This window comes from Lonchura striata, chromosome 1A (assembly GCF_050655825.1).
Source record: "Lonchura striata isolate lonStrDom1 chromosome 1A, ASM5065582v1, whole genome shotgun sequence".
NCBI lineage: Eukaryota > Metazoa > Chordata > Aves > Passeriformes > Estrildidae > Lonchura > Lonchura striata.
Window position 1 is genome coordinate 23136755 of NC_140741.1, and position 14548 is coordinate 23151302.

The window sequence follows — 14548 nt, forward strand, 5'->3', positions numbered from 1 at the left end:
ACCTCCATTTATCACCACTATTTTTTTTTTTTTTAACATTCAAGTGCATAACACAAAACCTATGAGACAGGCTAGTTTTTTGGTTGGGTTTTTTTTTTTTTTTTTTTTTGGGGGGGGAGGGGGAGTCAAGTTATGTATGTCATAATAAGAAACAATTCTGACCTGGACATTATTTCTGCCCTTTAAATGCTGGCAATCTATTCTGTAAAAAAATAGACCCTCATTTACCATTTTTGTACAGCTCTAACTGCTATTGTTCAAGTCATTGCTCAGTATAATAGTTTTTCCCTTTCCAGGCTGGTCACAAAGCACGTCACCTTGCTTAAAATGTCACCAGCAACTATTTATAGACCATCCTTAGAATGAATTATTTTACCCTCTTTATTCTCATGCAGGAGGCCAAGATAAACTCGGTGTTGTCCACCACCTCAAACCTAACTGTCCTTGTGCCTTCTCTGCAAGCAATTGAGAACATGGATGAAGATGAGAAAGCCTTTTGGATGTCAAAAAATAACATTCCAACTCTCCTTAAGTACGTCAATGGTTCGGGAGTTTGGCTTTTTTAATTCACTGTTTTTATGCTAAACAAGCTTTTGGTTTGAAGCCACTAGAGCAAGACAGGTATTTTGATTTAACAGAAGGGCATAGGATTCCCCTTCTAGGTCCAGTGGTATAAATCTCTATAGCAAGGCCACTGGGAAAAAAGGCATTCTTTATGTTCTGTCAGAAATGTTTAAATGTTGAACTAAGATGAAAACATAAATAACACCTGAACAAGGTCTTGTAGAAGCAATTCCTGCTTAAAACTACAGTTTGAGACATACTAAACATGTTTATGTGAAATAAGACAAAAAAAAAAGAGAAAACACAAAACCTTCAAATCCAGTTAATTTCCTTTAGGTATCATGTACTGACAGGAGCTTACAGCTTTGCTGATTTCCAGAATTTATCGTCCTCTGACATGCTGCCAACATCTCTACAGAGCAAATTCCTACACTTGTCTAAAGAAAATGGGGTGAGATGACCTGCAAACCACTGCGGTATCATACACCAAACCCTCATCATCACTGCCTCTTTCATGTATAATAAAACCACACAGACATTATGTACTTTTTTAAAATACATGTCATAAAATTAAAGGAATAGTTCAATTATATTGAGCCCTCTAGGAGAAACATTAGCTTGTTTTTCTCCACCACTTTAGATCACTGAAATTTGTCCACAATATTATTTATTTCTAATGTCCCAGTAGCTGCTGCAAACGCTGGACAGTTGTAACAAGCAGAAGAGCAGTCCTTGCCTAGAGCAGCCTGTGTGAGCTACATTAAGACAAAGAGCATCAAGGAAACCAAATAACTTAATTTGGGGAACAGGGAAGGTAGGAGGAAGCAGTGATAATACACATCTCCACATATGCAATTTGATAGCCCTAAAGCACCTGAGGGTATTTTTAATGGTAAATATCAAGTTACAGCCCTTCCCCTTTAGCCTTTTTATCAGGAAAATTCCATATTCTGAGGAAGATTTCCTGGAAATACACAAGTTACTTTTAAGCAGTTCATCCCCATTAAGGGAGAGAGAGAGAAGTTCTCTCCACCTCCATGCTCCAAAGGAAAAGTTATGAACAGGGTCCTTCAAAGCTGCACAGGGCTGGGAGGGTGTGAATCAGCTCAGAGCTCAGCCTACCCTGTGCTGGAGGCAAGTGCACCAAGCCCAGCAAACCTCTCCAGTGCAAGCCAAGCCAGCCCAAGTCTGCACACAGGGAACAGCCAAGAGTCCTCGAGCCCCCTTTCCTGTGCGTGATTCCCTGAGGCAACCCAGCCTCTGGTGGGAATTCATGGTGCCATGGTGCAACCCTAGGCAAGCATTTGGGAAGGTGTGGAAATGCACAGGATGGGCTGCTGGGAAGCACCACCCCAACAAGGCAAACACAAACCTTCTCTCCTCTCCCTTTTCCAGAACCTGACCCTCGAGGGTGCTCACTTTGTGGCCAGTGACATCGCATCCACAAACGGGGTCATTCACGTCATCGACAAGGTATACAACATACTGATAAGGATTTGCTCATCTGCACCACAAGCAGTGCAAAACTATTAATCTCCTGTGGAAAACCCTGTGACAGAACAGCATTTTATCCTGCATGTGATCCTTCACCTGCAGCTGATGTGGGGTATCTGCTCCTTTGCAGGTGCTGACCCCACTCCGCAGCGCTGTCATGCCGAGGCTGCTGGCCCGCCTGGAGCAAATGCCTGACTACTCCATTTTCAGGGGCTACATTATTGTAAGCTTTCACACCATGTTCACAGTGTTTCAAAACAGAGGAAGCTCCCTGCTTTGTCTGCATTTCAGACTATCAGTGGTCATTCTGATTTTTTTTTTATGTGTTTCACATCAGCAATACAGCCTGGCTAACGAAATAGAAGCGGCAAACACATACACAGTTTTTGCCCCAAGTAATGATGCCATAGAAAATTATCTAAAGGATAAGAAATCTGCTACTCTGGTACGTATTACTTACAAGGCTTGTCCTAACAGCTCAATATTTCCTCTTTGTTTCAAGTGGATGGGTTATGAGGAAACAGATATAGGACAAGATTTGTTTCCCAGAAATCAAGTTAAGTTTTGTCTGTAACACCAAAGACGGTGAAATGGGATGGACCTACCTATATTTTCCTGACTTTCTGGAAGAACCTAGCTATTTGTTCTGTGTTTTGGCCTTCTCTAAATTTAAAACATGGTGATAATTTCCAAGACATCTTGTCAGTAGACCTTTTTTTGGTTTGGGATTTTGAGAGGTTTTTTTTTGTAAAGAAGATCAGTATAGAAGTGACAAGAAAAAAACACTGAAATGAGTTCTTTAGGTGAACAAACTCCAGTCCCCTGACATCACTAATACCCCATCATTAATAATGCTCTGAAATATTCTGACTCTTTCTTAAAACTATCCAGATGTTGGCCTCGTCACTCCTACAAGAATGCTGCAGCAACACTCTCCCTCTGGACATTTGTACACTGACATATTTACAAGTTCAAACCCCCTTCTCAGTCTTGTTGGTTTCCTCCCAAGATAATCTATCTTTTTTCTGCATCATCCCAGAAGCTTTCTTCATATTTTCTCCAATTTGAAACAGCTTTATAGATTGCACATACCAAGAGCCACACACCTTGCAGAGGAAGCTTCACCCATGATTTGCCCAGTGGCTTTAATTCTTCCCTATCTCTTTCAGAAATATTTATCCACACTCTATCCCTACTTGCATGGCCTCCATTTACAGCCCAGAAGCTGAGGAACACAGGGTTTAAATTACTTGTCCCAAACCATTTAACAACAGCAGACCCAAGGCAAAATCCCATGTTCACAAGTGATCAAGTTCCGTCTGCTCAAATGGCTTTTGAACACTATTTTAGTTGTTTCTTGACACAACATCATCATTTCCACATCACTACAAGAATAATTTATAATGAACTTTGAGAGACACATAGGACATCAGTCACAGTAGATCTGGATTACACATGAACACAGAGAAATCATTTTCATTTTCACTACTCACCCTCACCAATGTTTCTTCAGTCTTTCTTTCATCCTCCCAAACTTGCCCGATGTGGCAACCTGAGAAAAGAAAAAAAATCAAAAAACAACCATAATGTTAAGTCTGCCTGAGGCTTAACCTCTTTGTGAAACACTTGGGAGAACTCTGCTGCAGAGGGAAGAGTTTGGCACAGGGAGAAGATTGCATTTCTTGGCCCTGATGAGGCAAGAGGTCTTAACTCTGCTGGTGATTAAAGACAGAAATCAAAATGGATCAGAGTTAGCTTTTCCTCCAATTCATCGAAGTCAGGAGATTAAACAGGGCTGGACACTGATGGAGATTATCTCTATCTTAATTCCCACTTTCTCATCTGCAAATATTTTTTGCATTCTGTGGATCAAGCGAGCCCTCAGAGATGTCAAGGCCACTCTTTTACTCCGTGGGCACAGCCAGGCAACATCACAAATCTCACATCCTGGAGCTGCTTCATGCTTTCACATACTTTGAAGGAGCACAAGAGCAGGAGCAGCATGAACATTCAGAATAAGGGGACAGTGAGCAACAGGATTTCCCACAAACACACTTAATTGCAAAAACAAAGTTGCAGCAGCACTGTCTGTTGGCTAGGCAGCTCCTAAACTCCCCATACACCCCAGCTTCTCTCACATTGGTCAATCTCTCACCAACACATCCTGCTTCTGCTTTCTCCTCCTAGTCAGGGAGGGTTCTGGGAGCCTCCTGTTTCAGAACAAAATGTAGAAGCCTTGGGAAACCCACACAAAATTTTGATGTATAGAGAGTACCTTCATCACTTTACAGTGAAATATGAATACACTCTATCAACCAGGCATAAAAAAAATCCAATTGAAGGCAATTTAAAGCAATCTTTCTCAACTGAAGGTGGCCTTAAAGATTACATATAGATAGCTTTAAAAATATAGATAGATACAAAAAGTACTCTAAACACTCACCACAGATTATTCCCCTATAGGCTATTCAGGGATTCCCAAAGGAATAAGAAGTAAGTATGGAAAGATCATAAAAACACTCATGAATATGCTACCCTTCATGTCAAATGAAATGAAGTTCAGAGTCCTAAAAAGCCATCTGATTTTTCCCCGAATTCAGCAGCCAGCCCTATGCACAGGAACACACTACAGACTCAAGAAACCTTGGTCCTCCCAGCTCAATAGCCTTTCACCCTCCTTGGTCAATAACCTTTTCATTGTGGCAAGAATGCAGGCTCTCTACAGGAGGAAATATGAAATAACCTACCCACTGGAGAAGTTTCTCTTTAGAGCCAAGCAACCTATGTTTGGCTTAAACCCTTTGGAAAATGCTATCTCTAGGAAGTTTTCATTCTTTATTACGTAACTCTAATGTAATTGTGTGTTGGCAGGACGAAGGACAAATCCGCTATCACGTTGTGCTGGATGAGAAGCTCCTGAAGAACAACCTGCACAATGGCATGCACAGGGAGACCATGCTAGGGTTCTCCTACCAGGTTGGGTTCTTCCTCCACAACAGCCAGGTACTGCTGTCTGCACTTGCTGGGAGAAACAGGTTTCTTGCTTTTTACAAATGCAGCTTCAGCTTTAAACTGACAAGCAGTCAAAAGGAACAGTGAATCCCTCATTAGCTTCTGTGACTCAACAGAACAAAAGCTGTCACCCAAATGCAAGGCCTGTTTCAGACCTGCCTAATTCAAAGTCACCCTTGAAGCTATCTTTGGCTGAATTTTATTTCAGTTGTGCTGTTCACACTTAGAATTAAATTTTACGTATCTGTGTCTAGCAACTTCAAGCCTGAATTACAGAGCAGTCATTAATTTGACTTCCAAGGTCTATTAGAAACCTGCCCTCAATTATAAAACATTAATTCTATTTTCTGTGGATTCACTCAACTTTCAATCCTAAGAACTCAAAGCACTGGGCAACAAATATGAATTGCCTTTTAATACCACTCATGGAAATATCAAGTACGGCAAGATTAAGAGACAGGGCCAGGAAGGGAGCTTGGTCCTCCTTCTCTGTCTCAGAACTCCCTATGGGCATAGGCAAAGGAAGACAGAAAGCTTTTCACACACAGATTTTCAGCCCTGCTCTTTGCTCTGCCCAGCTGAGCCTTGAAAAAGCAGCTGCAGTGAGATTATTGCTGGTGAGGGCACGATGGGAGTGCAGGGTAGCACTGAGATGATGGAAATCCTCCTTGAAAGAGCAGCCACTGGGATGGTTTCCTTGAAGCCCCACATCCCCCAGACATAGAAAACCCACCTTTTGGCACACCTTAGGCTCCTTCTTCATAGCCTTTACACCCCTTGGAAAAAGCTGCTCTGCTAAATCTTGTTGCTCAGAAGTTTCAACAGGCTGCAAGTCATCCCATGCCCTCCAGGGCAGTGAAGCAGTTAAATGCAGCAGCTGGAATATGAGCAAGTGCCTACTGCTAACTATCTTTGTTGGCTTTCCTTACATGCTCCCTGAGCATTTGTCTCTTTCTTCCACCTCCGACTGCTCAGGTTACCACAGATCCATGGAACACCTCTGCTGCTCTCTAACTCATTGCATGTCTCTTGCAGCTGTACATAAATGATGCTCCTATAAGCTATGCAAATGTTGCCACAGACAGAGGAATTATTCATGGACTGGGAAAGGTCCTGGAAATCCAGAAGAACAGATGTGATACCAATAGCACCGTGATCATTGTAAGTGATGGAAGTTGATACAGAACATTAAAGCCCTTCAGAGAGACCTATAGCTAAACAAAGCTCAAACGTATAGGATATGTGATACTACTTCTCAGCAAGGAATGCACACATTTTCCACAAAGGACATTCCTACCAGAGATTAACATCTCTTAAGACAACTTGGGTCCTGAAATCAGTGTTCTGAAAGCCTAGATAAAATATAATCAGAGTAGCTCAATAATAAGAAATTTCTGAGCTTAATATTGAGATAATATTAGCAATGCATTATTCTAATACATCTTCATAACCAGACCACTTGTTTTTAAAGTGGGAAGCATCACTTTAGAAGAGCAAATTAAAAAATAACCAAATGATCTTTCCTTCTTCCCCCTGGGGGAAGGGTGTTCCCACAGAGCCCTTCGTAGGGATATTCTTCCTTGCAGAGCAGGACAGCTTCCCTCGCCCTCTTTACCACAGGGGTTATCCTGATAGTGTACCTCAAGCACTAGATTTAGAAATGTGGCTGGAAAGCATTCTTTTTCTGTGAAAAAACCTGCTTGCAGCTCTGTTCAGTCTGTTAACTACCTCTCATTTGTGTTGCATAAGGAGAAGTGCAGAATTTGTTCACAACCATCAAGCTGTCCCCCAGGAACAAAAGAGATTGTAAGTATTTTTTTCATTAATGCATTTTTTTCTTCATGTCAAAACTGACTATATAGGCATTCAATCCTATTTTTAATATAATTGCCTCAGTTTCACCAAAATATGTAGTAGTTACCTCAGCTTGCTACACACACTGCTTACACTTGAGAAATTCAGTCCACCCTGACCTCAGAGGTTTTTTGAAAAATCTCCCTGGGACCAAGGTAGCAGAAGAGCAGCTTAAAGACAATTTTATCTTTCAAGGCCAGTTTCTCATAGGCACTGAGACAACTAAGACTCCTCAAACTGCCAAGCTTACCTCTACCATGCAAAATTATGGGAGTTAAATGTGGTCTGGACTATGCCTGCCCCAGAAGGAATTACAGGACCAGCCTTGAGCCCTTCAAGCCAGAGATGTACAGACGGACAAAGTCAATCCATCCCCAGCAATATGCTGTAAACTATGGTCTAAACTAAGGAGGACTTGGAGATTAGAGAGACTTTGGATGCCCAGGTCCAACACATGAGAACTGCAGATATTTAGAGTTTCTTGGTATCTAACTTAGCTGTGAAAGCCTCTTCATTGGTATTACATAAGCATATAATCCTTTATTATTTTTTTAATGAATTATTCCAGTGATAATATTCCAAAGCAGCTCTAGTCCCAGCCACCTCATCAAAGTACTTGACTGGCAAGACCAAATTTAATTCCTCATGGGAAAAAAAATCAAACTCATTAACATTTCCTTTACAATGAAGAGCAGGATGGATTCTTGTCTCAATCTCCTCACAAGTTTATACTGAGATCAAAAGCTTTCACCAGCAAACACTCTTTTCCCCAGTTGTGTTTAGACCTAGAAGACAATTTTTCAACAGCTGTTTTTGCACAACTTCATAATTCGGTTTTCCAAGAAGAATTAGAAAGATCAGAAAATGTGAAAAATGAAAATTAAAACCTGCTTGTAAAACCTCTGAATAGAATCTGTTCCATTCTGAGCAAAAGAAATTTTATACATCTTTAAAACACCACAAGACAGAGTTAAACTGATCATGTGTTTATTTTTATTTCTAAAAGTATTTCCTTCATTTTAATTGTGAATGTGTGAGTCAGTGCACAGCATGCATAAAGTTAATGTCCCATTTTTTAACACATTTGAAATTATCTGATCAGTATTATTCAGAAGTGAATCTGTTTCTCCAATATTTGCTCAGGCAGGGGTGAAGAAATACTGTGTCCTCACAGAAAACCACATGAGACAGTACACCATCCAGATCGGGTGCAAGCCCAAGTGTGCTAAAACCATCATTGTGAGTTCACTGCTTCTATTGTGGTAAAAACCAGGAACCCCCTTCCCCGAGCTTCATCCTCCTCATCATCCCCACTAAGCACACACAGCACATCAAGGCAGCTCCTGACAGTATATTTATTGACCCTTATTCTGGACACAACAGAGATTGGGAGGGCAAAGACTAGTGATAGCTGCAGCAAATGAAGTGCTGCATGCCCACACAGAGCAGAGGGAGCACAGGTTGGAAAGGGTAAACCTATGCTTGAATTTAGCAATTCTCCACCTCTCCCTGAAGTGGTGAATGGTACATGGGTTCCACCAAGGACTTGTCCTGGCGCATTGAGGAGTGTGGTCACAGACCAGCAGAGCTGATGTGCTGCTAAAAATCACAGAATCAAAGTTTATCTAGTTCCAATCACCCTGCCTTGGGCAGAAACATCCCTCCCCTTGACCAGGTTTCTCACAGCCCCCCACTTCCAGGCATGGGTCTACCCATAACTTCTGCGGGAAACCCGTTCCAGCGCCTCACCACAGTAAATAATTTCTTCTTAACATCCAACATAAACCCACCCTCTTTCACTTTGAAGCCATCCCCCTTTTCCTATCACTAAAAACCCTTGTAAAAATCCACGTCTCCCATTGACCCTGGCTGTGCCGAGCCTCAGCGCAGCATTTCTGGGTTTGCAGAGCAGGGAGTGCTGCGCGGGTTTCTTCGGCCCGCAGTGCCAGGCGTGCCCGGGCCGGGCTGGGAGCGCCTGCTCCGGGAACGGCGTGTGCCTGGACGGCATCAACGGCACCGGCAGCTGCCAGTGCGACCCGGGCTTCGAGGGCACGGCCTGCGAGAGCTGCAGCCAGGGCAGATACGGCCGCAGCTGTGACCAAGGTACCGAGCGTCCCCAAGACACACAGGAGCTTCACCGGCCCCTCAGTGTCCAAACCTTCCCCTTTTATCTTCTAACCCTGCTCAGTCCACGTTCTAGAAAGGTACAGCACTTCCTAACAGGCCAGTATTAAAAACATTCCTGTCCCCATTGTGGTGTTTTCTTTCTAATACCTAGGCTGGAGACAGTGCCTTCTACTCTGGCACATCACAGACTTAAAAAGAATCCAACAAGAACCATCTTCTGTAGCACTGCTATTTTTCACCAGTTCTTTCCTGTTAAAATACAGTTTCAGACCCTGCATTTGGGACTAGAGGAAATAGGAGCATATTTTGAAGTTAGAGTTATTGCGTAATTAGAAACCCAAAGGCACAAGGCAACGCCTTTCTTCAAATATCCTAGAGCAGAAGGTTCCGTCATCAGGTGATGCCCTGCTGTCCTTCCTGCCCACACTGCTAGGGACAGTGGCTTGCCCCCATCTCTCCCACAGCGTGCACTTGTGTCCATGGGAAATGCAGCAGCGGGGTTGACGGGGATGGCTCCTGTGAATGCGACATTGGCTGGAGAGGAGTGACATGCGACACCGGTGAGTGCCCTGCCTCTCTTCTTCTGAGGTAAAAAGTGACAGAAATGACAGAACTACATGTGTTCTGTCACTTGTAGTTCTGTCACAGAACTACAGCCACAATCAGATCCCAGTGCAGCTTCCCACATGCAGGGAGATATGGGTCACATTTCTGTGCCATGACAATTAATTACTGCACTATTAGAGAGCTGGTTGATAGTCTGCTCATGATACTGAAATGCTGATTTAGGTAATTCTCTACCTGTGTCACCCTCTTTCTGTCCCAAAAGAATATCCCATTTATTAAAGCTATATGTTTTCCAGAGCAGGATTACCCAGCACATTTTGACCCTCAGATCAAAAGCCTCTCAAGTGCTTTGAAAAGTTGATTTAGCTATATAACATCAGATACTAAATTATGTTCTTGTTAATACCATAAAAAATAATTAGCAAATAAATAATTTTGTGCTGGTTTAGTACAGTTTCTAAATCCAATCAAATTATGTTCTATTTAGACATAACTAAAATGTACTCAGTAACTGTTTCAAAACTCTAGCTATAATGGTATGAAATCTAAAAATGTTACAAGCATGTTTATAACAGCCTTCAAGATCAGTTTTAAATTTTCCCAGGAAAAAAATTAAGTACAGTTTTGTAAGAGGGTTGCTATATACATTCTGAGAAAAATTTCAGCTCCTTTAGAAAATGGACCCTAATATAATTCTAATATTATACAAGATTCACCAGACTAAATACAGATAAATAACAATAAGTGAAATGTTTTCCTGACAATACGACCCAACTCTTCCTTGGAAATTAGTTTAAATGGTATCCACTGATCTATACAGAATCTACAGGTGGAGCTGCTATCAAAACTGAGAGCATAGTTGTCTGGCACAGAGCTCAGGCTCCAGCTCCACAGGGTGGGAACAAAAGACTGAATCTAGAAGGATGTTGGCCCAAAAGGTTCTGATCCCTATTTCATCTTTTTTTCCACTTGCAGAAATCAAAGATGATGCATGTAATGCCTCTTGCCACACCAGCGCCAAGTATGTATGAAATGCAGTTATTTAGAGGAGAGGGGATAAAAAGGGGACCTCTTGCAAGGCAAAAAGCAAGTCCACCTTGCTCATGACTTCTCAGCAGCATATCTCACAGAGATAAGGAGCAATGTAAATCTAATGTATAAACAGATGAGGCCAGAAAGTTCAAATCTCTCTTCTTCACCTCAAAATATACAAATAATAACAAAAAACAATGTTCTCACCAGTCCAGCACCAATACAGGGACACTAATTAGTTTTCAGAGGAGCAAGTGAGCCCCACTGAGCCATTTACTGAGAGGCATCTGTTCTCTCACCACTGACCAGGCAGCAAGATTTACACTAGTCAAGACATCTTAAAAAAAAAAAACAAGGAAAGCTGGCTGGAGAGACTTCTCATTTTCAGCCACAGCTCTTCTGTAGGAGCTGAGAAACCAGAGGGGCAAACCCCCTTTTTCCCAGATTTTAGGTAATTCTCTCCCCTGTATGTTCGTGACCCTTCAGTTTACCCTTCAGTTTACAGCAGCAATATTTTACCAGGCTTTTTTAACAAAACTACACACTCAGATTTGCTCATGGGGACCCAACACATTCTGGAATCAAGACTGTGTTTGACAGAAGCACTTTGTTCTTCTCTTGTGTATCTTTCATGAAAGACACCTGTGGGTCTGAGGATAGGTGCAGGCATAGCAGGAGTAGAGGGCAGTGATGAATTGTGCTGGCTTCATCCCTCCATAAACTGGGTGCACACAGACAAAAATTGTGCAGGGCTTTTAGGGTGACTAGACAGGCAAAATCTGGAGTTCTGCACCAAAAAATATAGATTATTCAAACACCAAAGCAAGGAATTCTAATACCTAAAATAATGCAACCAAAATACATTTGAAAAACTTGGTCCAGCTAGGTTAATTTTTATGGTTTTAGCTACCTCTTACTATATGGTTAAATGCCTTGCTATTTCTATGCAACATTACCTTCAGAAACACTCACAAAAACAAGGGCTGTACAAAAGACCTGACCAATTTTTTTTTCCTCTGTTGAATGATGCCTCCCTCCTTTTATTTCATTAGCTGCCTTCTCCTATCAAATGGCACTGCCTATTGCAAGTGTGCAGGTGGCTTTGAGGGGAACGGGACATTCTGCACAGGCAAGTGAACTTTGTTTCTTCCCTTTGAAAAATAATTTAAAAAAAAAAAAAACAGAAGAAGAATGCTTGAAGCACTCTCTGGTCACAGTAGAGCTGGTGAGAGATGAGCAGTTCCCTATGCACCAGTTAAAAAGCAGGAATTGCTGCCAGTTCCCTCAAAACAAACAGCAGCCCAACAGGTGCAGATTCATAGCAAACAAAGGGCTCCAAATCTCCAAGTTGTGAGGCATTGTGCTGAGGGAGAGCAGAGAAAAGGGAACATGCTGTGCACAACCCCAGCCCCATTGTTTGCAGAGTAATGAAACCTGGTTTGTGACTTTTACTCCCTTTCCCAACAAAGCCCAGCAAAGAAAGGCCAATTCAGGGCACAATAACACTTCCAGCTATTGGAAGCTGTGTAGCTCTACCATTTCCTCAGCTTTCTGAACTTATTCAGATTTCTGGTGTGGCAAAATCCATTTATTTAAACTAGAGATATTTAAGAGACCCTCAGAAAGGGATAATAGCACTTTATGCTAGATGTTCTCCCAAAAATCTGGGTTATCCAAAACAGACTGCTTCCAGCCACAATAATCATAATTACTTATAATTTTTCTTAATTCTTAACTGATTAAAATGCTAATGCTTTTCAGACAGAAGCTCATTTTTCTACTTACTCACAATGTCAGCATCCTAATCCCAGATTTTGCCACTCTTACTCTGCCTGTTTTCATTTTCTCTTCTGGCACAAGACAGACAAATCCATTTTAATCTGCTGGGGGGCAATTCCACATGTGCAGGAAGAGCTGGGTGACACAGGTCACCCATAGTGACTCTGTACTCTCCTTGCTCCCATATACAGGATACCTGGGCAAAACTAGTAGCAGAAAAAAAAAATCAACTCCCTGGTCTGAAATTGATTAAAGAGTAATTTAGGGTTATTTGAAGCAAAAATTAAAGCCATTTTCAGGCTGATGTGAATCACACTGAAGATCAGACAAGGTTCCCTTCCTGCTCTCAAGCTGTGAGCATTCAGCTCATCCAGGGTTGGAGAAACAGTATGAGTATCCATCTGAATAAGAGCCAAGACCTTCTGTCACAGGAGGGCTAGGTGGTATTACACTCTAACCTGCAAAAGAATTACATGGTCTGTGTGCAGAAAATGTCAAGCTCAAGGAACACTTAAATGGCTAATTAAACTAGAGATGAACACAGACATCCCTTTCTTTGGTGTTTTGTTGAAATGGGCAGAATTGGAAGACAGAAAGTTCTGAAAGTCAGTCCTGGATGAATTCTAACATTCCAGAGTCGAAACACTATTTCAGCTTTCCCTTTGGAAACAATAATAGGTATTAAATAACTGGCACTAATGAAGTTTGTGGCCTCCTAATTCAGAGAGACTTATTCCAACAGTGTTAGTAAGTCCCTTTAAAAATGGAGACAGATAATAATGAGAAGCAAGAAGCCAGTCCAGCCCATTGGTTTAATCTCTGCTGTTGTCCCTGTTCAGCTATTGATGCTTGTGAGAGCAGCAATGGGGGCTGTTCCTCCAAGGCAGAGTGCAGGAGAACAACACCAGGAAACAGAGCCTGTGTCTGCAGCGCCGGGTACACCGGAGACGGGATCGTCTGCATCGGTAAGCACGTGCCCTGGCTCATGCACCACTCAGAGGAAAATCACAGGAGAGAAGTTTCCTTCCACCCTGGCCCAGAAGAGCAGCTTGCTGACACTATAGCCTCTGATGCCAAAGGCATCTTTTCCTGCCACATGGCTGGTACTACTTGGCAAACCATGCACCTGCAGCAGCGTGGTGTGACACCAAATCTTATCAAACAACATCTACCCCTAGCAAGGATAACCCCATCTCCAGCAGCTTGATACACACACAGTCCTCTGATCACCACAAACAGACTTTTAGATACTGTACAACACCTCCCCAGGTCTGGTTTCAGAAATGCTGCTGGCAGGGCTTTAGCCCCTACCAAGATAACTGAAGACCTAGACTGAGGCACTAAGTAACTGAGGGAACGAATTTTGTCATAAATCTGCATTCCTAGTATGCTTTACTTAAAATTTATTCTCCTTGGGTTTTCAGAATTTCTCTCTTTTTATTACACTGTTTCTGTTTTATAAAGAAATCAACCCTTGTCTGATGAACAATGGTGGATGTGATAGAAATGCAGAATGCACACAAACTGGACCCAATCAAGTGAGTACTTTGTTAGTGAAAAAAATAGGCCTCATCAAGTGTTTATTGTAGGGTAAAGAAAGATTTCCCCATGTCAATTTTGTTTTTAAGTAGAAAACTGAATTTCATAACAATTCTGAAAAGTATGTGCTTCCCTCAAAAAGGCATTTGAGGGGGAGTGCAGATAAACATGAAAAAACATCTATTTCAGTGAAAGAAATTCAAAACTTCAGAGGAAAGCAGTGTTTTGCTATTTTAAGTGGTTGTTTTTCTCGTTTGGGAGGTTTTCATGTGAAAAGCTGTAAGTTTGAAAGTATTGCCAGATGATGTTTCTCTTATTGTTATAGAAACTTGTCCATGATTTAAAAAATCCATTTTAGACTAGCCCTTCTTCCTGCACATTTGAAATGTATCCACAAGGAAACAAAATAGCCTAAACCATAGCTCTTGCAAAGGGTTACAACATCCACTCACTACTCTGCTGCTCCCTAGAGTAGTAGCTACAACCTGTTTATTTATTCTTCCTTACCTGTGAGAATGTAATCAACATCAGAGTAATAACAACTTCCACTACAAGACCCAGCACTGCAAAGGCAAATTTA

At 41.9% G+C, this 14548-nt stretch overlaps 1 protein-coding gene across 8 annotated transcripts in view; it reads left to right on the forward strand.

Annotated features, from left to right (window-relative positions):
• Window positions 1-14548, forward strand: part of STAB2 (stabilin 2) — a 76889-nt gene that overhangs the window by 38590 nt on the left and 23751 nt on the right. For all 8 annotated transcript variants that reach the window (XM_085569604.1, XM_085569599.1, XM_085569598.1 and 5 more), the window contains 15 exons: window positions 396-532; window positions 901-1015; window positions 1960-2037; window positions 2189-2281; window positions 2396-2503; window positions 4930-5061; window positions 6106-6231; window positions 6820-6876; window positions 8068-8163; window positions 8832-9027; window positions 9516-9611; window positions 10594-10639; window positions 11703-11779; window positions 13269-13394; window positions 13894-13967. In XM_085569604.1, coding sequence (XP_085425730.1) covers window positions 396-532; window positions 901-1015; window positions 1960-2037; window positions 2189-2281; window positions 2396-2503; window positions 4930-5061; window positions 6106-6231; window positions 6820-6876; window positions 8068-8163; window positions 8832-9027; window positions 9516-9611; window positions 10594-10639; window positions 11703-11779; window positions 13269-13394; window positions 13894-13967 — 1557 coding nt within the window. The remainder of the gene's footprint in view (window positions 1-395; window positions 533-900; window positions 1016-1959; window positions 2038-2188; window positions 2282-2395; window positions 2504-4929; window positions 5062-6105; window positions 6232-6819; window positions 6877-8067; window positions 8164-8831; window positions 9028-9515; window positions 9612-10593; window positions 10640-11702; window positions 11780-13268; window positions 13395-13893; window positions 13968-14548) is intronic.